Raw genomic sequence first — 23,063 nt, 5'->3', positions numbered from 1 at the left:
GTCTGCTCATCCCGGGTCTCCGTCCCAACTCACGACACGCACGTCCACACGTACCGTTATCTAACCACGGTTAAACCTGCACGTCCCTGAGCTACGTCTTTATGGCCATAGATCAACAGCTGATCGCTAATTAGCTCACGGCGAAGAGAGTGAAGAGATTTAGACAAAATCCACACCTCAAACAAATGCTTCCTGGAGCAAAACTATTTGGAGTAGCCAAAAAATAATGACATTTTGAGAGACACAAGACTCTACCGAACGTTTGAGTGTAGTTTGTATGTCTCTATGTGTTTTAAAACTGCTCAAACAGCCGTTTACAAAAAGTGTACCGGCTGTGTTTTTTTTTTTTTAAATGTTGGCAGATTTGTATGGAAGCGTATGGGGCTCGGGGCAGACTTTGTCTCACAATCAGGCTCCTCACGCAAAAAGTAAATAACTCTGACATTCCAAACTTATACGAGTCCAACCAGCACAAGCACGGCTAATGTTTTCTTTTTAAATGAAGGCTGAAAAGTGAATATTGTGGCCGTAAAGATAAAAGTGCCTCTTTTTTTTTTACTGAATCCTCACACGGCGCTCACTCTAAATCGCGGGACAATCCGGAAAACTCCACTCTAAATTCGAAAGAAACCCCAAAACTAATGAAACATAATTAGTGTTTATGAAAAAACTATAATAGATATCAACAAGCTGTTTTTTTTATAAAATTGTTAAGACTTGTGTCAACATTTTAAAGTTTAAATGGTGTCTCTAGCTGAAAGATTGGAAAAGCTGAAAAAGTTGAAAGTTGAAGAAGTTTTGAAAGGATTTGAAAATTTAATCCATTAGGAAACCATGTTAAAAAGGTTGAAGATATTAATTTATATTAATTCAATTATAAGAGCTAAAAAGCTGAAAAGTCATAGCACCCCTCCCCTGAATGAGCTGAACATTTTAATATTTGAATGGTCTTAATAGCTGAAAGTGTGAAGGAGTTGAAAGGTGCGGCGGAAGAAATAGTAGAATAAGGCGGAATAAAGATTAGAAGAACAATACTTGGAATGCTTGAAGCATTCCAACTAAATAGTGATTAATCCTGATTAATCCACTGAAAATTCTGATAAATTTGATTACATGTTTTAATCATTTGACAGCCCTAATTATAATATAATCAAATACCAATCGCCTCACGTACTGTAACTATTATCCCTTAAAAAAACAGCATCACTTTTTCCTTTTCATCTGCCTCTAATTTCTTCTGTCACATTGCTAAAGCATATGTCTAATGAACACACTTACAACCCTTACCTGTTCTTGTGCCCTTCTTTTGGACTCCCAACAGAGGAAGGAACTGGGGGTGGTGGTGTATAACTGCAGCTGTCTGGCTCTGGACCTCCACCGAGTCTTTTCGTTCTACTGGCAGCTCCACGAGAGGGACTACATCCCCTCTATCTGGTCAAAGAGAGTTACGGCCCTGTACGGGAAGGATGCCGCCCTGGAGCTACAGCTCAACAACTCAGAGGCCACTGCTTATGTGTCTGTGAGGAACGACGTCGCAGTGCCTCCTTATTTATCGCTTCACGTTAACGCATAAAGTGACTCGACACAAAATTCAAAAACCAAAGGCCCCATTTGTAGTAAATGATTCAACTGTTTTATATTCCTCCTAAGGCACCAATAACCTGACCCTGGATTAGATGGTGAATGTCTTTGTAAAAGTTTCATTACCAACTGATATCAGGCAGCTGTGATTAATCACATTAATATCACGCTGAGGAGCATCTTGATTCTGAATAGCTCAGTACCTCAGCCTAATTTGACAGTAATGAATCTTGTTACCCTCAAAGCGACAAGTGGTGTATCAGTGGCGTTTATGTCATTTGTCATCCTGTAGTAACTTTTGGAACCAAGCTGCTCCCAAACCCAACCTGCTGTTGCTTCTTGCCTTGTTCTTGCCCTTTACTATGTCAGACCTTTTGGAAAAGTAAATTCCTAATTGTGTTGTTCTTTTTAAGTGTAACATTTTTTTGTGGAGTATAAATGAGGTTTGGACAAACTTAGTTTGAAAGTCAATCATATTTCAGACAATGTTGTCCCTCAAGGGTGGAATTATTTGCCACAGCACTGCACAACATTTAATGGAGAGCAGCACACACACACACACACACACACACATTCAATACTAAACATGTCTGAATGATGTATCCTGTCTGCAGACCTCCCCTGAACTCTTCTGCGCTAAAGATCGCACCAGAGATGTAGATGCCATATATCAAGTCATCCAGAGCGCAACGACGTTCATCTTCATATCTGTGACGGACTACCTCCCTCTGTTGAGCAGGAGTTTCAGAGGAACGTCAGTCACAAGGTATTCTGTAAGACAGATCTAATGTCTTCTAAACTGGATTTGTGTGGGTCTTCAGATTTAATATTGAAAATGAAATTGAGGAACATATCGTTTGTATCGGTGCCTTTACATTGTAAAACTAATCGTCTAATTACAACGGCTGCACCAATAGGTACTGGTCGCCCATTGATGAGATGATCACGGAGGCGGTGGTACTTAGAGGAGTGAGAGTTCGCCTGCTGATAAGTTTCTGGAGGAAGACTCACCCCCTCACCTTTAACTTTGTCACCTCCCTCAAGTCGCTCTGCATGCAGCTGCACAACTGTTCGTTAGAGGTGGTGCGTAAATTCACATGGTTCCTTCCAATTTGTTTTATGAAATCTGTGGTTTAGTGTTGGCAGTGAACTTCTGGACTTGTTCTTGATTCTTTATCCTTGCATATAGTATTTAGAATAAGTGTGGGTGCTTTACACACTGATCACGATGAATGCATTTTTTTCAGAGGTTTTTTAGCCGCAAGGAGAAAGACGATGACATTCAACATGGACTCAACCACAACAAGTACATGGTGACCGACAATGCGGTCTATATTGGTAAGCAATGTGCACTATGTTTGCAACCAATTCATTTTTTCATTCAAATGTTTTTTCTGTCGTTGTTTTATGTGCGCCTACGTGCTTTCATATTTCACAATATCTTGTTTTTATACCCAATACTATTTTAACAGTTATTCTCTCTCTTGCCAAATAACTAATCCAACTGCCAGCAAGTAAAAGAATGATATTTTTTTAAACAGCAAGCTCTATCTTTACAATTCTTGCAAGAGGAAAAGCACAGTAGTGGAACATTTGTTGAGACAATACACAAAGACACTATCTAAGGTCTTCTGTCTCTCCACAGGTAACCACGACTGGGTCGGGAGTGATTTTGCCATCAACACGGGAGTTGGGCTGGTAGTTAACATGAAAAATAGCCTTAAAGGTTTGGGGGTCCTGGAACACTTCAAGGCTGCTTTTGAGAGAGACTGGAGGTCACGTTACGTTAAGAGTCTTCAGGGACACAAAGATCATCATCAGGGCAAAAATAAAAACCTCCATCGAGTGAAAATAAATTCTCAGACAAAGGAGGAAAACGAGCAGAATGACCCTTTATCTTTATAAGCACAGAATGTTTTTCTATATACTTAAACATGATTAGGCTGAATATTCTACAATTTTTCAACACATGTACACAATATAAGAATGTGTACATTATTAGACTTGACATTTCTTTTGTTAGATTATTTTATTAGATTAATTTGCAATCAACAAAGACAATATTTGAGGTCATAATTTCACTCTATACAGTTGCAAGTTACAGTATCACTATCTAACTACTTCATTAAATGTAAACTGTTATATGAGCATGCTTTGCTGCATGAGTATTGAAAGCAATATTTAAATCTAATCTTTAAACTATTCCAAGCAATATGCTGATTATAAAATGAATATGCTTTATGCGAATCGTATTTAAAGGCATAAACAGACCCCATCAAACTCACCGAAACAAATCATTTAGTATTGAATGATGATCTAGTTTTAATTTGGATTTTAGAGACTTTTTAATACTTGTTTTGCATAGCATTCAGGACTTGAATGCTATAAATGAATAGCACTTAGGCCTATGCAGTAGTTTTACAGATCTCATTTAAAGTGTTCATCTGACCTAATAAAAAGTACCTGTTTACTAATTGTTGTTGTGTTTATTTCAATATCGCCTTTCTTCCCAGCATAGAGGGGTTGACATTTACATACAAATTCCCTCAAAACAAGGTCCTCTCCTTCTCAGCAGATCATTATAAAATGATCATGGCCAAGTTTTCTGGTGTACAGAATGTAATTAGCATCTAATTATAAAGTGCTACACGGCCATTGTTCATATTATCCTTATTTCAAAGTCCCTGGTGATGTGTGAGTTGTGCAGGTTGTGTGAATTAATTATTCCAAAGCTTACAGAACGTCTCCAGAATGTCTAGGAAAACGCTATCTTACACTATTGAGTGCAAAGTGTGACTTCAGTTTGATTTGAAGTTTTGTGTAATAGCACAGCGATGAACTCAGTCAAACTGCATAAACTGGATTTGGCCACTGGCAGGCAGACAAACTCCAAAACCTGATGATTTACAGTAAAACATAACCTGGTTTGTCAGCTAAAGGTGTTCGTCATAGTTCACAGCATCTGCACAAAGTTTAGCATTTAAATCTCAGATGGAGGAATTTGAGGTAATGTTATGTTAGATAAAGTGGCAAACCAATTCAAGTGGACTATGTGTTGTTTATCTTTTTGTTTACTGACGGAAAATATTGGTAATCTGGCATATGTGTAAATGTAACAAGAACAAAACATAGTCAATGTTTGAAATGTTGGCTTATGAGTAAGGGACTGCCATTTAGAACCACAATTAAATAACACTTACATTTTTATTTTTTGTATTTTTATTTTTGTTTTCTAAATAATTCAGCCCTCTGTACGAAGCAATGGAATTCAACAACACAAAAAACACTGCTAGACATCATAAAAGTAGGATTTATTGTAGGAATGATGTTTAAGAGATTTGACCATTTTACAGATTATAATTTATCTGAAGAAATGTTCTACAATATTTATGATGTAAAAACAACATCCTCTTGAGGTAAATGAAAGATACAGAACGCGAGGTTTAGTTGTGCTTCCAGTCTTTGACGCATGGCGGCGCCGCAGCTCGGTCACGAGCTTCTAGCTCTGGCAGCATGATGGGTTTGAGTTTTTTTGGAGGGGGGATTCACATCACATTCATGGGCCAGATTGAGTTCATGACTTTCATTGTGCGGAACGTTCTCCCCGAACTCAACCAATTCATCCCACGTGTGCTCTAATAACGATATTAGTAAAAAGGTTTTCACGTTACCTGAGCAACAACGGTGCGCCGTTGTCTTTCGAAAGGAAGGCTGCTTCCGATGGGGGGGGGGGGTTGTTATGGTGACAGATTGAAGGCATTAAAATACTTTAGCATCGCTGCTGCAGTGGCCTCACGGCGCGGGACCCAGTGTCGAGTCTAAAGTACGCGTTTAAAGAGAGAGAGAGATGGCCGCACGTGACTCAATAACTGTTGTAACCGGTGCCAACTCTTCCTGTGTGACGCTGGTAGGAGGAGGAGGAGGAGGAGGAGGGAGGGGTCAGGAGAGGGAGGGGGGGTGCGGATGCCTTTGCAGCAGAGGGACCAAGGAGGATGCAACGTTAGCCGTGGACAAGATGCGGACAGGATAGGACGAATGGGATGTTTGGGTGTTTGGCGACATTGAGACCGGGGGGTGCGGGGGGTGCGCTGCGTGTAGGGCGCCACGCACCGAGACCGCAATGCCGAGAGGGGATTGTCAACTAGTTTAGATAGGATGTACGGGACCATCTGGAGGATGCACTCGAGCGAGACCGTGTCGAAATGTATGTGCTGCGCTGCCACCAGTGTTTCCCCTGATTTACATATTTTGGGACTTTCTGTTTAAGGTTTAAACCCGCAACCCTTGGTAGCGATGGAAAGTGGAGTTTTTCTGCCCTGTCTGGACGAATTCATGCTGAGCCCACTTGTCACCTGGGTGAGTGTTGCAGAAGGCTGTGATTGGCTGTCAGACATCATGAAACTAACTTATCCTGGGAATTCTTTTGTGTATTCAGGTGAGGACATTTGTGCCACTAGATGGGGACATGCACTTTGACTTCTCTGTACTACTGGATGGAGTCTTTTTGAATGATGTCATGACACAAATGTAAGTCACTTCATGCCACATCTCTGTTTTTGAAGCTTATCTTTCATTTGTCACATTTATTATAGTAGTACCCAAATGGTTATTCAGATTAGTAGGCCGCATTTAAAGCTGGACTGTCATGTACTTAAATAATAATTGATGCCAGGTGAAGATTAAGTAGATTGTTCAAAAACTAGAAATCCTCCTTATTAAGCTTTCCTGAGTCTTTTTTCCTCCTAAAGAATTAGGTAATGTCTCTCTTGGTGCCATCTATAGGAGCCATTGATACAGTATCCAGCATCTATTAACACACTTATCCAGCGAGCAACAGTACTGGCTTTGTCACTGCAGTGATAAGGAATATCTTTGTAGTAGAGCAGAAGTCTTCAAATTCAACTTCTCCATTACTTAAAGGCAAGGTTTCTCAAACAATTAGCACGAAAGAGACAGACACTGAGAGACTTCACCTGAAGCAGACCAGATTTGTAAAGACATGAGGAAATGCATAATACTGTCAAGACGCTTCTTAAGAGATTATGATTTTGGTGCCTAATGTTCTGAGGGAATTAACTTCCCCCTTAATAACAAACCTGAACTGATGGTCGTCTGTCAGTCTACAATGAGACACAAACTGCTGTAAGATGACAGGTGGGGAGAACTTGGCTTAGTCTTTATTTTCAGATTAAGAGATCCATGGTAGAATGAAGATGAAGAGTTGCGAAGCAAAGTAAAAAAAAAAAAAGACCTGATCACCCAATGCACTTGTGGATAATGGTGTCTAGCCACCACAAGTCTACAGCATGCATTCATCCCATTTATCCCCCAGCGGCACAATAACCAGCTCTAAGTGCAAAACAATGCTGTGCCGAGGGGAGGGTTAAGAGGCGGGATAATCTCCCGGATTGGGAGACCCTGTGGGATTATGGCCTTGTTGCTGCTGTTTAGTGGCTCTGGGACACAGATGGGAAGGGACGGGAAGGGAGGAGTCACCAAAAAACAGCACAGAGATGGAGAAAAGCATATTAAACCATGTGATGTTCTGCAGCAAGCATCTTTGTCTCTCTTTCATCCATTAGTTCTCTCTGTCTGTCTATCTATATTTAGTTGTGTGCAAATGCTCACTTTAGTCTCTAGCTATTTTAAAAGTCTCCACAAAACAGGTTTGGTTCCCTTTCCTGAGTAACATGGTGAGGTCTGCCCCCATGCACTGCACAAAGTTGCATTTCAGCTATAATGTATGACAGTCCCCAGCCAACAGGTCGAGAATCCAGTTAAAGAGTTCCCTTTGGGTGAACAGTTTAATGCCACCCCACTTGGCTCAGGCAGCGTGCTTTGTTGGCTGAAAGGAATGACGTCAAGAGGCTAATGTTAGGGATGAATAGAGACCTTATACATGTTTTCATGTCGATCCCTGAGCCAAAACTGTCACCAGCTTGACGCTTCTCACTCAGTTCCACTCACAACGCTTTAATTGTTTAAGTTTGTTTGTTCGTGAACAGCAGAAATGTCAAGTAAACTTTCTTTATGTCGTGTCCTGCTTTCAGAAATCCCTCGGCTACACCTGCAAAGAAAGTGATCAGGGATCCGAGTCAGAGGATCCAGAACCTCAACTATCTCATCCAGCAAATCAAAACATATTATCAGGTGAGTTCAGATTGTTTCCTCTCGTTGTTTCTCATCTGCATCTTATATAATGTCTACAAACCGGCCACCATGTTTTCCCTTTTTCTCTACATGGGATTATTGGATCTGAACATTGGATCTTTCAACTCGCTTAAATTTCACGCACGCGCACACTAGATAGTTGGTAGCACTCGTGTCACGGCAGATCATCTAGTTCCTCTTAAGATGCATGCCCTAAATATCCGCCATGTGCACATCTGTGTAATCAGCAGTGCAGCGAGGTAAGAGCGTGGCCGAAAGCCCAGTCAGAGCCACAGACAGAGCTTTAGAGTGACACATGAAGTCATGATATTCACGTGCAAACGCCACTGATGTTGAATCTCGGATTTGCTGTCTGTGTCGGAATAATTAAGTACAATTCAAGATAAGCTTTATTCTGATAAGAGCTGTTTAGAGCAGAAGAAAGTCATTTGACGGAGGATGGTACGAGCAAGTGCCTCAGATTAGCCCTGCAAAAGAACAAACCTAGAAAAAAAACTTGGTTATTATATACAATAGATTAACAGCGTATTTGAAATCATTATGATTATATGGACTCTATACTTAAGTTTTGGTCATTTCTAGTTGTGCTGATCTGAGCCAAAGAAGGACAAAAACATCAGTATTAATTTAAACCTGGAACAGAGTGCAGCTTTTTATTAATGCTCCTATTAAAATAACTATTTCAAGTAAAACTGCAGTCTATAGGCAGCTCTTGAATCTATTATATGCTGTAATGCAAGTTTCCGATCCCTGATTTTGGATCCTTTTACGTTGTGAGGTCAGTTGAAGGATTGGACTCAACATGCTAGCTGCTCTGTGGGGCTTTAGCACAATTATACTTGTACAGTACACCTACATCCTCATGTCAGCAATGCTAATACTTGAACAATCACAATGGCATAATATCTTTATACCCTCCTATTTTAATTTTTCCGCACACAAACATTTTGGAATTTGCCCTAAGTAGAAAGTACAGCTGAGATTGATGTTCATGATGGGTCAAGCAATGTGATCCATAGTCACAGATGGCCGTGCCATCCTGATGGGAGATCTAGGGCCAACTCATAAAAAGTCACTTACATCCAAGGCTAAATTGTTCTAGTAAACTTTGCCCCCCCTTGCGTGTGGGAATCAATAACAGCATAAGCCTGGCTTCACTTATTAGGCTGACGCGAGGCTCTACCGAACACTGCACCCGGGGAACTGGCGCTGTCATCGACCGATTCAGAGGGCTCCTCCATTTGTTGGCTGTGTTTCTATGCGTGTATTTAGGCAGCTGCTATGTGCTGTACACACACACACGTCCCGGTCCATTCAAGCACTTTGGCTCCACCGCAAGATGTGTTGCATTCAGTCCCCGTTTTAGTTTGGCCTGAAATTTACTCATCTTCCCTTCTCACTCCGCCCTCATCCCTCGCTGTTTCTCTCTCTTTTTTCAGGATAACCTGAGACAATTAATCATGATTCCTTTGCCCAACGTGTTGCTGCTTGGCAGGACTCCTTACTGTGGTATGCTCTTTTGTTCCTCATCTTGAGGCAGCCATGTCAGTATGCGTTTTGAAGCCTGATCAGTCTCCTGGCTGCAACTCAATGAGCACTGCATTGATTTCAAATAATAGACCTAAAATAAATGAAGAAAAGTGTAATGTAGATTGAACATCATTGCAAAATTAAGAGTTTATTTGGCAAAATGATGTATCTATCATTTGAAGAAAAAAAAAGCAGCTCATCTTATTCAACTAAGGTTGACTAGAATAATGTAGTTGTTAAATGCATTAAGAAAATGATAACCATATGAAAGGTATGACAATCTTTGTTTCTAATTGGCAAACAATCGAGATCACTTCGGCAAAAAAAGGGCTTGAGATCACAGTTTTTTGATCACTTTTATAATAAATTGCCTTTTATGAGTCTGATAACCACACTGCTTTGTGATGGTAAAGCTTCCGCAAGTGGTGACCCAAATTCACCAGCAAGAAGTTTATTCTATTTAAATCCAAGTCAGCAGACCTCGGTACTTCAATATGATATCATCATTTCAAATACTAAGCCTTTTTTTCCTCTTAACAGAACAAAGTCCGGAGGAAATGAATAAGCTTTTGCTACTTCTGTTGGGATGTGCAGTTCAGGTAAACGCTATCTGATCAGAAATCTGGAAAACGACAGACTACATAACATGTGGAGATCTAAACTGTTTGCTTTTTTTTCAGTGTGAGGAAAAAGAGGAATACATTGAGAGGATCCAGACACTTGACTTTGAAACAAAAGCTGCCATAGCTGCACACATTCAGGAAGTATGTACAGTACGTGTATGCGAGATTGGCTTTTGCGTGCCACATCTGTGTTGTTCAGCAAATCAGCTTTCTGTGTAGTTGTGCGTCTGTCTGGTACAAAACATCATTTTGTGGATACCGTAGAATTCGTAGACGTAGAGAAATTCTTGGAAGTTGTAATCATTGATTCAGAAGTGAAAGTCAAAACTGTTGCTATAATTTTCTTACTGCATAGGGAGGATCCTCGTGCCAAATAGTATTCGTTCTGATCGTATCTTTTCTCCTCCTGCTTCCCTGACTGTCCATGTCCGTGTTTACCAGGTTACCCACAGTCAGGAGAACGTGCTGGATCTGCAGTGGTTGGAGTCCAGCGAGGTTCCTCCAGCTGAGTTTGAGGCCGCAGCGAGGAACCTGGCCACGCACCTGCGACATGTGCTGGACCAGAGGGACACCCATCTGGAGGTAAAATTAACCATTTTTTCTAAATGTTTAATCAATAGTTACATATTTGCTACGTGTGTAGGAATCTAAATATATACACATTTTAGCATATTGTTAATATAAAGCGCTCATTATAATAAGACATGGAAATTGAAATGTGGATAGTGAAACCGTTTCTACTGTGAGTGCACAGATTTTAAGATGTACATTGGTTGCTGAATTAAATACTAATCTGGTCCTAAACGGGTCCTTTTGCAGACTATAGCGGAGCTAATGCAGGAAAAGGAAGGTGTGGTTAGTCTGCTTAATAGCCCCTCCAGCCCGCAGTCTGGCAGCTACTCCCCCAGCATGCAGCAGCAGGCAGGTACTCAACAACACCTGGCTGTGGAGCTGGCTGACTCTAAGGCCAAGCTCAGACGACTTAGACAAGAACTGTGAGTACCAGACAGCTCCTTATTCACTGAAATAAAAAGTGCATTCTAGTTTAACAAGAAAGCTAAAAAGAGAATGTGGGGTCTAAATGTTTAATATACCATTTAAACAATCAGGATAATTTAAAAATGTCCTTCCTTTCCTACGAAATCATCAGGAAAACAGTGGTTCTGAGACGTGAAACAATGCAAGCGGGATCCAAAATAGAAACTGGTTGAAGTCGTTCAATTCTATAAAGCGATTGTTGAATATGACGCTGTCTGCTGGTACAGCAGGAGTTTCACTTCGGGATGTACGTTGGTAAAGAGTTAGCCTGTCCTCTTGGAAACTTACAATAGTGAGTGAATAAAAGGCAGTGAGAAAGATACTACAGGATAAGAGATGCCCCTGGGAGTTTGGCCCACATTACTGCCTGCTTGGCAGATTCTAAGGCCGTGCGCCACCACTGACCCACATTGGCTCAGCATTTCAGCCAACACTGCATGTACACAAACACACACACACACACACACACACACACACACACACACACACACACTAATCCTGATCCCATCAAGATCTCAGCTCCATCATTGCTCTCCATCCCATTTCCTCGGCTGCATTGTCCCTTCTTGTTGGGATGCTGAGATTTGACATACTGCTGGCTCTGAGCAAACACAATGTCCCTTAAAGCATCATGTATGGCCATGGCCTCATACAGTTCTCTCATGTGTATGATACTTATCTAAACCTGCGTCAGTATGTTCACAACATGTGAGAAATCAAATAAAATGGGGCTTAAGAAGCTTTATGTTGGAAGCTTTACTTTGGAATCAAGTCACATGAATATGTGAAACACAAAATGCCATAGGGGTATTTGTATATGGTCATTTACAGTATTTGATGGCAGGAAAGTAGTTCACTCTAACCAGGCAGCCTGCGTATCTTTCTGACCCCACCAGGGAGGAGAAGAGCGAGCAGATGCTGGACTGCAGACATGAGCTGGAGAACATGGAGGTAGAGCTAAAGAGGATCCAGCAGGAGGTTAGTAATGAGAAAAGGAAAAGAATACATTTGCAGCTCCTTCCGATGATGACACAGAGTAACCTTCGGTTCTGCTCAGCAGATTATACAGATTATTGCACTCCATACTTTGCTGCAGAGCAGTGCTTAATGACGGCAAATTTAAACCTCTGAACTCAGAGATACACCCAAAGATTATATAGATTTGTATTCCCTGCTTTAGCCTTGTGGTTACACAAGTTGGCATGGCCAACAGGGTGGTTTTGGCAGCAATTCTAATATTAGTCTTTAGATAGAAACGTCTTGTTTTTGTCAGTTTTATCTTTCATAGTTTTAAATGTTTTAGTTTAATTTTAGTTGCTGAAAGGTCACACAAATTTAGTTTACTATCACTCAAAAGCTTTTCTCTAAAAATGCCACTCTTACATTATTTCACACACTATTTCAATTCATTTTCAAAACAATACATTTGTCTTTTCACATACAGTATAATTTAATCTGAATGTTCAATGTTACCGACAGGTTCAATTACAAAACAGCTTTGTCTGTTTGGCCATTTCGAGCAAAAATACTATTTTCACCTTGTTCAAAGATGAATCCAGCTTTGATGATAAATAATAGTTACAAGGCGACGATGACTTATGTTTAGAGACACCTGAAGACTTACATAACTAGACAAGAAAGAACGATGCAGAGCTCCATAATTCTTTGCTTTGAACCATGCATCCGTCTTAACCTTCACCAGAACTCCCAACTGCTCGTAGACGCACGCGCAGCGCGCACCTACCGGGACGAGCTGGACGCCCTCAGAGAGAGAGCCGTGAAGGCAGACAAGCTGGAGAGCGAAGTCGGACGCTACAGAGAGCAACTGCACAAGATGGAGGTCTACAAAGCCAAAGTAGAGGTGGATGTTGTCTTATAAATGCTTTACTAATTCATTTTGTGAGATGACTTTTGATTATTCATGTTCAGGGAATCACTGAATCAAGCGAAAATCAAATGTTAATTTTTTTTTTCGGTGGCGGGGGACTCATCATGTGTACGTCAGGAGTTAAAGGAGGATAACAGAGTGCTACAGGAGACCAAGGAAGTGCTGGAGGACCAGTTGGCAGGCTTGAGAGCACGCTCCGATAAAATACACCATCTGGAGAAGCACAGTCTGCTGTTGAAGGCCAGGGTCCATGACATGGAGCAGGTCAGACATCCGCACACGAGGAGATCAGTGGCATCATTATACAAGATATAAAAAATATATGTAATGATTGTCCAGTGTGTGTTTTGCAGCTACACAGAGTATGTTCTCATTTCTCTGCTGCTCTGCTTTATCCCGCTCTTCAGGAAAGGGAGGCGGATCGGAGGCGCACTGAGGAGCTGCAGGAGGAGAACCTCGCTTTGTGTTTGGCTCAAAGGAGGAGCATGGAGGAGTCCCAGCACCTGGGCTGGGAGTTAGACCAGCTTACCAAGACCACTGAAAGCGCTCAGGGTAAGAGCTGCTGATCCAGTGAGATGACGTAATGGGAAAATCAACAGATGTTTTTAATTGGAAGAGTGGAGAAGGTTAATTGAGGAAGAACATATGTGAAATCTCTGCATTCATCAGGCGTAGTTTTTTATTTGTTAAAAATTATTATTTGACTCAATTAAGATGTTTTCTCTGGGTCAGAAATAATGGTTTATGTTTATGCATGCAGTTCGGATGTATGGGAAATATGAGAGGGAAAGCTCTTTAGCTAGATTTCCAACGATCAGGAGATGTTTCACCAATCAACATTAATGTTAATATACGGGTTAACACTACCACGGATCCCATTGATATAGAGTAAGTTAACTCTGCACAGATATGATGACGATGTAAAAAGCCTGTCTAATGGCACTGGTTTTCAACTAGCCTTTCATCTCAACACGTCTGTCTCACGTCTTTACCCCCGTCAGTTAATTGCCACCATGTGTTTGTGCAAAGGCCACCAGACTCTGAGCGATGAGGTGAGTGAGAGGACCTGCAGTCGCATGCTGAAGCTGGAAAAGGAGAACCAAAGTCTCTTGAGGACCATAGAGGAACTGTCAGCTGCCTCAATTAACAGCAACACGCAGCCCAAACATGGCCACCGCCTTGAGCAGGATCATGGCTGCCAGGAGACCTGTAGCATCCACAACAGTAACACCGACGAACCCACAGGGCTTCAAATAGAATACCGCACTCATGCATTCCCACACGGCGCGGGGGGACAGCAGGTGCTATTCCATGCAGAAGATCTGGAGCAAGTCCAGAGTGAAATCCTCCTTACAGAAAATCCAGACCTTCTTGTTCAGGAGAAAGGACAGCTAGAAGATGTGGATCAATTAGACCATTCAAAAGAAGGCATGTCTGATCTGGAGGTCTTAGAAAACAATCACAATAGGCGCCGTTGTCTTGTTGGATCACGTGATCACTCCCCTGGCTCAAAGGACTGCAGTCCCTGCCATGACAGCATCTTCAAAGGTCTGCCAACACATTCCTCCTATGCCAGAAAGCACACACGACTGGAGGCCAAGTGCAGGGCCTTGGACACAGTTAACCAGCATCTACAGACTTCCCTCGATAACGCTGGTAGGTTTTGTTGATCGAACATCGCAAATCAAAGTAAAAGATTCAGTAATGCAAGCGTAAAACCCACCCTCTATCTCTATAGAGAGGAAAGTTCAGCGGCTGGAGGCAGAGGTTCAGGAGCTGGAGGCAGAGAACCAGATTCTGCAGGCCAATTTAGAAGAGATTCGGATCTCCGCCCGGCGCCTGGAGCAACTGGAAACAGATAAGCAAAGCCTGGAGCAAGAAACCACAGCCCTTGAGCGGGAAAAGAGGCATCTAGAGAAAGAGAATCGGCGTCTGCGCCAGCAGGTTAGTTGGCTTGTCGCAGAGGTAAAGGTGTCAGTTGCTTACCCAAGGTAGGATCATGTTTGAAAGGCCGATCGATCTCTTGTTGTTACTTTTTAGGCGGAGATCCAGGAAGCCAATTTAGACAGCAGCAATGTGTGCATGGCCGGCCTGGAAAGGGAGATGCGTTTTCTAGTCAAGGAGGTGGAGGGGTTAAGGGAGACTGCTGAGAGGGTCAAAGGCCTGGAGAGAGACAACAGAGAATTGACCAAGCAAGCCGCTATCGACCAGAGGACCCTGGCCACCCTGCGGGAGGTGAGGCGGGGCGAGTGGTGCCGTCTAGTTTATGCTGACTGAATACATTGATTTCACTGATAATCAACAGTTTATTATTACGCCAGCAGTGTTTCGCAGATTTTACTTTGGGCTGGATTTTATGTGCACTATGATTCATAAATGAGTCTATTCAGAAATAAATATGTCAAAAATTGTGATTAAAGCAAGTTAAAATAGTGTTTCTAATTAAGACATATGTTTGGAAAGCATTATTCTATTGTGATGTTATGTCCTAATATGAAGGCTGTACCAAGTGCATAGGTCTAATGGTTGAATTACTTTTTGCAGATTAACATAGAATAGCAAAGAAATAATTATTTTTAAATGTGGTTATGTGGATTTAAAATGAGATCTTAACCTTAAAGGCACATTTTTACCACAAATGATCATTGCCACTTACTGTAATTTTGGTTAAAACCTTCTTAAGATTAGTACTTGATGTGTAAAAAGTGTCAATAAATGTCTCTATGATGAATATGAATATGCTGCCTGTCTATAGGAGCTGGTTAGCGAGAAACTGAAGACCCAACAGAGCGACAATGATCTGGAGACGCTGGCCCATGAGTTTGAAATGAGGGTCCTCAACCAGGAAAGTGCGCAGCAGGCTGAACAGGAGGCCCCAGACAACAGGTGCTTGGAGTTCCCGTCCCGTAACCTTATGGTGAGTACGAGGAGGGTTATAATGCCACAGATACTAAATTTCTTGTTTCCTCTTTGCAGCAGGTTCAAGATGCTGGAGTCAGAGTTAGAGTCGGCTCTGAAAAAATCTCTTCGGATTAAAGATGACAAGATGGCAGCGTTAGAGGCGCGTCTGCTGGAATCCTCCACCCTGAGCCAGCAGCTGCGCCAAGAGCTCAAGACTGTTAGTCATATCTTTAAAAGTCAGGCCTGCTAGTGTCCCATTTAATAAAAAATCAATTGTGCTTTGCTATAGATCCATTTGAAATTGTACCACAGGTGAAGCTGAGCTATGAGGCCTTGCAGCAGAGGCTGGAGGAAGAGTGGACGGCGTCGAGCTGCACCCCGCCCCGAGAGACTGGCAGGGCAATGGGCCAATGGCTGCGTGAAAGCCAGGAGGCCACCAAGGAACTGCTGAAGCTCAAAGACCGTCTCATCGAAGTGGAGAGGAACGTAAGTGGTTGGCTTACATACATTGAACAATGTATAATAATAATAGCACTACTAGATGTTAAACCACACTTGCTTTCGACTTTATTTCACGCTATGACTGGACCAAACAATGGGCCGAGGAGACAGAGTTAACACTACCTCCTAGTTTGCACATTTTGCAATAATATTCTCCTCTCCAGAATGCCACACTTGAGGCAGAGCGCCAGGCGATGCAGTCCCAGCTGAGGCAGCTGGAAAATCAGTCCGACAGTCAGCAGGCTCAGGTCCTCGCCCTGCAAAGGCAGGCCGCTACACTGCAGGAGAACAACACAGCCCTGCAGACACTCAACGCAAACCTGCAGGTGCAGTAACAGTGTGACAGACACTATTCTCTGTGGTACCCCGTAACGTCCACACATAAGTATGTTCACACATCTGTGATAGATAAGCATGCGGACAATACACACTGAATTATTACACAAACTCTTAATGCTCTCTTTCCCAGGTGGAAAAATCCACACTGAACTCACAGAGTGCTTCCCTCATGGCCCAGAATGCCCAGCTGCAGCAGCAGCAGTCAGGGACAGAAAGCGAGCGGGACAATGCCACACGGGAGCGTGAGGAGCTGCGCAGTGTTCAGGAGCAGCTATTGAGAGACCACGAGCGGCTGGCAGCTCTACATGAACGGCAGGCCATGGAGTACGAGGCCCTAATGGGCAAGCACGGCTGTTTGAAAAAAGCCCATCGTACGCTGGAGCTGGAGTATCGCACGATGCAGGACAGGTAGGGGAAAAGCGCGATGATCACGCCATGTTGTAGGAGATCCCTGCATATTCATCGTGTACGTGTGTCCATGCATGCTCGTGTGTGTTTATTGGGGATGTCTGTAGGTACAATAGCCTGTTGCAGCAGCGGACCAAGCTGGAAGATCTGGAGAAAGTTCTGAAGGAGGAGCAAATGAGGATGGCTTTGGAGAAAGAACAGCAAAGGACCACCGCTGCTGAGTGTTGCAGGCTCCGTGATGAGAAGGACCGGTGAGGAGACGACATTACATGCTCTAATGCATACTCAGAGGAAAGAAGGAGCTAGATGATATCACGTACATCTTTTTTTAAGGCTGAACGACACGTACCGTCAGCTTGCAAACGACAACGAGTCGCTGGCGGCCGATCACAAAGAGCTCAAGAGCCAGCTAAACGAGGCCAAGCTGGAGCGCACCTGGTTGGAGGCGGACTTTTCCAAACTCAAGAAGGAGTTTCAGCAGCTGGACATTACCTCCACGAAGCTCACCAACCAGTGTGAGGTACAGACATGCAATCAAATGAGCTTGTGCATTTTTAAACTATACTACACCTTATACTATACTATAAATATACCTTGTAATTACCACTTTAACTCTGCATACTGCACCAGTCATACGTTTGAGAACACTTTCTCATCGAATTGAATGAGAAAATGTGTCCAAACGTTTGAATTGATTCTCATGCACATTTTTGTTTTTAGAATTGTAGACCAGTGTGTTATATATAGCTGCACATATCGATGCCTGTCTTGGTGATGTCTAGCTGCTGAGCCAGTTGAAGGGCAACCTGGAGGAAGAGAGTCGCCACCTGCTCGGCCAGATCGAGACCCTGATGCTACAGAACCGAACCCTGCTGGAGCAGACCATGGAGAGCAAGGATCTGTTTCACGTTGAAGAGCGACAGTATATGTAAGCAAAAAGGGACACGACCATGACAAAATAATCTAGTATTAAGAAAGGTCTTTTGTGTTGATTCACAGTGCGTTACAGTACCCATTACCCTGTACAAGTACACCAAAGTAACACACTAATCAACAGCTGGCCCACAACTATAAACTATAAATCTTTCTATCTGACCATCTTCCTATTCAGTGACAAGCTTAATGATTTGAGGAGACAAAAGGAGAAGCTGGAGGAAAAGATAATGGACCAGTACAAGTTTTATGAGCCATCGCCTCCACGTCGGTAAGTTGCCTGAAATAGTAACAACAATTATTTTCGTATGATTTTTATAATGAAGTTTCTGTTTCCACATTCAGCCCCTTTCTTTTTTTACATTTTCATCACTATGAGGTATTTAACTAACCGTCACACGTTTAATTATGTCATTTTCGGTTCACATTTCTAACTGTTCATAGACATAGTTTATTAATCAATCAAGAAATGTTGCAGTCAGTAATACATTGAGCTTCATAGTTTATTGAATCTTCGTTGAGTCAGACATGCTTTTCCATATGGTAATTGTTTTGTTTCTTTAGCTTGAAATGCTAACATAGTTCACCTTTGCTCAATTGGGGATTGAGTGATAGCTTCTTGTAAATCTGCCCTTCTGCAGACGTGGAAACTGGATAACTTTGAAACTGAAGAAGTTGATCAAATCGAATAGCCGTGAGCACGGACCCGACCGCCCACCAACGCCCACACACTCAGGCGCTGCTGAGCCGCACCTCTCGTGCCACGACAACAACTCCTTCATCAGTGCCGATGGCTCTGGAGGCTCGGCCCCCACCTCAGCAGGTGATGCCGTCTCACCCCAGCGCAACAGCAGTGAGTAGGAACCTTCTTGAATTCACCAGATTCTCTCCCATTGACTTGGCAGGACCAGTCTCGGTTCCACAGTCTTCCTCTTTACTGCTTCAGCCGTGATCAGGAAGTAAGATCAGCATCCGAGGCAGGGCACAGACATCCTTCACGTAGAATCAACTCCACAGCCAGAGGAACGAGCGACACGGGACAGTCACACCTACACATAAAGTTCTATTTTAAGAACAGAGAATTTTGACAAAAATATCCCCCTTATCACTTTTCAAGGAAAAGCCCAAAACTCAAATAGAAATGCAATAAATATTTGGATAATACAGTTATGCTGTGATTAATCATATGTGGGTGTGAACAGGCCTCTATGTCTTCCCATGTCTTTCTTGGATCGTAATGTGTTTCTTCACTCCTGCCTTCTGTCCTTCCCCTTGCCTACTTATCTTGTATCCCTCTGTCTGCTTGCATCCATCCCTTTGTCTACCTCCCATGTGGCTGCACTTTGCCGTTAAATAGCCACCAAAATGTTTCCCCGTATGAGGAACAGGCTGAAGGACAGAGACAAAGTGAAGTCCCTCTTCCGGCGTTCCATGTGTAAGGAAGACTGCGGCCCGGTGTTTGCCCTCATCTTTACTGTAGCCTTTTATTTAACTGCTAATTTGATCATGCTAAGTCTATCTATGCTTTATAATTTCCACTATTACATAACATAAAACCATAGTAACCTTGGAGTTAGCATGATTCATTACCGTCAGCAATTATCCATCCAAACAGGTGTAACGTCTGTAGTCAAATGGAGCAATATGTCCATTCATGTCATCCTCATGTTTGAGCATTTGCAGCAGTCACTTTAGCAGTGTGGCGATCATTAATCAGAGGTCAAAGAAATGGCGCATTGCAGGAGGACACTGGTGCTGCATTAGCTCTGTCCTACCATGACCTAGCTTTACTAACAGGATAGAACCACGTTTCAATGGTTGTGTGGTCTATGGAGAAAGCAACACACCCCTGCCTCCTTGACCAGTTCACCTGTCCATCCCTCTCCCTCCACCCCATCCCACTTCTTCCACTCCTTGGTCCAACGACGCAGCCCTGAGCAGCTTGGCGTACCCTTTGGCCGCATTCAAGGAGGAGGGTTGGCCGTTGGATGGCCCAGCGCGGTTGGAAGGGTCAGAGGCTGATGTTGAGGAGGACAGGAAGAACGCATTGACCTCCTCCCTTACCCCATCCATCTCATCCATCCTCCACCTTAATGTTCCTACCACTCTACCATCTGGCCACGTCACCATCATCGACAGGGTTCCAGATGTTTCTGACCCTTGGGTGACAGGTAGAGGCAATCCTGAGCCACTGTTATGATGATGTCACCGTCATTAGTTAGATGCTAGCGCTCTTTTGTGCATTTTGTTTTACATGAAAAGAAAAGTGCTGAAAAAGTGTCATTTGCCTATAAACATTCACTGATTTCTCACTGTATGCCCCACAGACAAGGATTCAAATGATGCTGCTCTGCCATCTGGATTTGAGGACAACGACGAGCTGCAAAATCATGGTAAAGGCCTGTGGATAAACGATGAGAGGATTCATCAAGCATACAGATGTATTACCAGCTCGGGAATTAGAGCGAATCCATCAAATTGCAATCATGACCTTGTTTTCATATTAATCTGTATCCCAACAGAGGCCAACAACTGTTTTAGAAAGACTTTTCTCTGCTGCCCCCTGTTGGTCATTGCAAATATGTTGAGACTGCTGAGACATTTTCATTATATAGGTGACCATTTAGAGATATATATTAGCTCTTTAAAAAAGTGTCCTCATATTTTTCCAGGGCTGAATGGCGTCAAGAGTCGAGCCCAGAGTGAGAGCAGTGGTGAGTTCAACGTGAGCCTGGAGAATGAGCCGTGGTCAAATGGCAGCAGCCCTGTCCAGCACCCCCCGTCACGTTGCTCCTCCTCCTCCTCCTTCCAGCCTCCCAGCGATACTTCCACCCCTCAACACAGACAGAAGCAGCACGAGGAGGAGAAAGCTTCTATCATGCCTGTCACAAACAGCCAAAATTCAGTTCTCCAGTCTTTACCAAGACAGAAAAATCCTGTGATTTCTCAGGACTTCTGGCTCACAAGGGGCACAAAGAGCATCCGAAGGGGGTCAAGAGGGAAATTGACTCGTCGGTCGTCAGATTCAGCTGGTGCAGTCAAAACAAACCCAGGACTCAATGGGATGAGTTTAAAATCGTCCTCTAACAAAGCTGAAACAAGCCGGGCCCTAGCTTGTTCACCTATCACAGTGCTGTATGTTCAGGGCAAATCTTCCTCAATGTCTGGCTGCCTCAATTGCTTCTCCACCCCTCTCGGGAAAGAGGGGCGACAGAAGGGGTCAAGGTTGCCAAAAAGTCTCCCCCGAGCCAGCGATGTCATTTCCACTGCAGAAGGATCGTCCCGACGCTGCAGTGTGAACAGTGACTGCAGGGTGATGGTCAAGACTAACCCTCTCTCCATTCAGGTGTCAGATAAGAGCAGTAAACGAGAGGAAGCCCAGAGTCAACCTGAACCTGAGACAAATAACAGTGAGCCTGAGCCCATGCCTCCAGTTAAGCCTCCGAGAGACCCAACAGTTGTTCCCACAGACAGCCCCAAATCTCCCGTGCAGGAGTCCCTTCTTGGCTCTTCTTTCACTTTCAAATCTGTCTTCTCAAACACCATTTTCAGTGAATCTGTGGTCACTACCATGAATGGTCTGGATACCCTTGAAAACAACCAGATATCTCTCTGTCCGAATCCATCCCTGGTGCAAAATGGTCCAATTGAGAGCCAGGAGTCGCCTCCTAACGAACCACAAACGCTGCTCAGCGTGGTTAATGAGCAGAGTCAAAATGCACCGGGGCAGGAGGAGCATGACAAGCCACTCACAAGTGCATGAAAGCAGCTGTCACATTATTGAATATTGTGTAGTTGAATACAGCTGGTATCTGCAACTCCACTTTTCATCACGTCCACAGAAGCACACAATTATAGTCACTCTAATGTAAAATGTATAAACGCCTGGTTATAACATAATCCTAAAGGGTATTTTTAGTTACTTTTGGATTTTCTTTCCCACACATGTTGTAACATTCCCTGCCCTCAAGGCATGTTCATATACCTGAGTCATTGTTCACAGTATTATCTTTCCATTTTGGTTCCATTCTGGTTGTCTTTTTGGACAATTCAGTTTCATACAACTTAAAGTACGGATCGATGTCCTTCTTTTGCCCATTTTAAATTATATTGTTGTTTAACCCGTTTACTTTACCACAATGAAAATCCTGTGATGTAATATTTGTGTTTGCCACAATTGGAATAATTTCTGCTTTTAATATTTATGTCCTGTCCCTCAGATAGATTTGTCTAAATTATTACATGTTGATTGCTGTGTCTGTAAGATTTGAATGTGAGCATTGGGTAAATTTGACATTCATATCTGTGAAACTGTAAATCTTGTAAATTAGGATGTCTACCCGAATGCCATTTTACCTTAGATAAAGAAACCCTCTATGCAGACAAATTATGAATAAACGTTTCAAACTTTGTGCGCTTTAAGTTCAATAGCTTTTGTTTATGAGCAGTATCTAGTGGCTGAAAAATGAAATCATAAACTATTACTGAACTTTCCGAATATAAAGAGCATGATGATATTGTTTTGTAAACATATTCAACATTCACAGCAGGTCCTTTTCCTGCCCCAGAAACACTTTAGCCATCTATTCCATTGAGAAATTGAGCTAGTATACCACGATCAAGCTGCAAAAGCCACCATAAAGCTTTGTTCCCACAACAAACCAACCCATATTTAAGCTTCCACAACTTTGAGTCTTATCTTTTTGGTGGGAGCCCCTATGTTAGCAGTTCTATTTGTAAAAGGAAAGACACCTATTCAACCACAAAAGGTCTAAGCTGTCTATGTAAGGGCGCTGTTCCATTGACGTTTGTCCGTATCGGACTTGGAGCTGATGTCAGGGCCTCGAGTGACTGACAGATGTTAAGTGCCTCTAATTTAGACTCAATGATCCATTCTAAATTGAATGTTGTTTTATTATATAACAATTTGGATGTTGATTTTAACTTGAAAAGCCATGTTGCTGGGGGCCTGTGTGTATTAGTGTAGTGGAAAGTACAATACATTCCTATGAGATGTTATAATGTAGGAGTATAAAGTAGGAGCGAAGGGAAATACTCCAATAGAGTACAAGTGGATCAAAACTGTTCTTAGGTCTTCCTCAGACAAATACTTTCAGTTTCACAGAAGCTCCCATCAGAGGAAGTCTTCA

The 23,063-nt window shown here is 42.8% G+C and overlaps 2 protein-coding genes across 3 annotated transcripts in view; both read left to right on the top strand.

Moving 5' to 3' along the window:
• The window catches only part of pld5 (phospholipase D family member 5), a 31,653-nt gene extending 27,612 nt beyond the window's left edge, over positions 1-4,041 (top strand). The window contains exons 6-10 of the mRNA XM_037473273.2: positions 1,322-1,519; positions 2,196-2,347; positions 2,499-2,664; positions 2,829-2,919; positions 3,227-4,041. Of these exons, the coding sequence (XP_037329170.2) occupies positions 1,322-1,519; positions 2,196-2,347; positions 2,499-2,664; positions 2,829-2,919; positions 3,227-3,486 (867 nt within the window). The 3' untranslated portion in view covers positions 3,487-4,041. The remainder of the gene's footprint in view (positions 1-1,321; positions 1,520-2,195; positions 2,348-2,498; positions 2,665-2,828; positions 2,920-3,226) is intronic.
• A 1,478-nt stretch (positions 4,042-5,519) lies between these two features.
• Positions 5,520-22,323, top strand: LOC119218423 (girdin-like). 2 transcript variants are annotated; one of them, XM_037472837.2, is made up of 28 exons: positions 5,520-5,937; positions 6,017-6,108; positions 7,632-7,731; positions 9,192-9,261; positions 9,823-9,881; positions 9,963-10,046; positions 10,347-10,487; positions 10,725-10,900; positions 11,840-11,921; positions 12,646-12,804; positions 12,949-13,095; positions 13,239-13,383; positions 13,861-14,487; positions 14,570-14,775; positions 14,872-15,066; positions 15,587-15,717; positions 15,808-15,949; positions 16,045-16,218; positions 16,398-16,559; positions 16,703-16,980; positions 17,088-17,231; positions 17,314-17,500; positions 17,763-17,908; positions 18,092-18,184; positions 18,555-18,766; positions 19,271-19,348; positions 20,241-20,306; positions 20,586-22,323. In XM_037472837.2, the coding sequence occupies exons 1-28, from the start codon at positions 5,875-5,877 to the stop codon at positions 21,674-21,676; spliced, it is 5,250 nt and encodes a 1,749-aa protein (XP_037328734.2). In that variant the 5' UTR covers positions 5,520-5,874; the 3' UTR covers positions 21,677-22,323. The 2 variants fall into 2 exon arrangements, with proteins under 2 accessions (XP_037328734.2, XP_037328735.2); XM_037472838.2 differs by lacking the exon at positions 19,271-19,348.
• Positions 22,324-23,063: the final 740 nt, after the last annotated feature.

Source organism: Pungitius pungitius, chromosome 9 (genome assembly GCF_949316345.1).
Source record: "Pungitius pungitius chromosome 9, fPunPun2.1, whole genome shotgun sequence".
Lineage (NCBI taxonomy): Eukaryota > Metazoa > Chordata > Actinopteri > Perciformes > Gasterosteidae > Pungitius > Pungitius pungitius.
The sequence above is the reverse complement of the archived record's forward strand: the minus strand, read 5'-3'. Positions and strand labels throughout refer to the sequence as shown.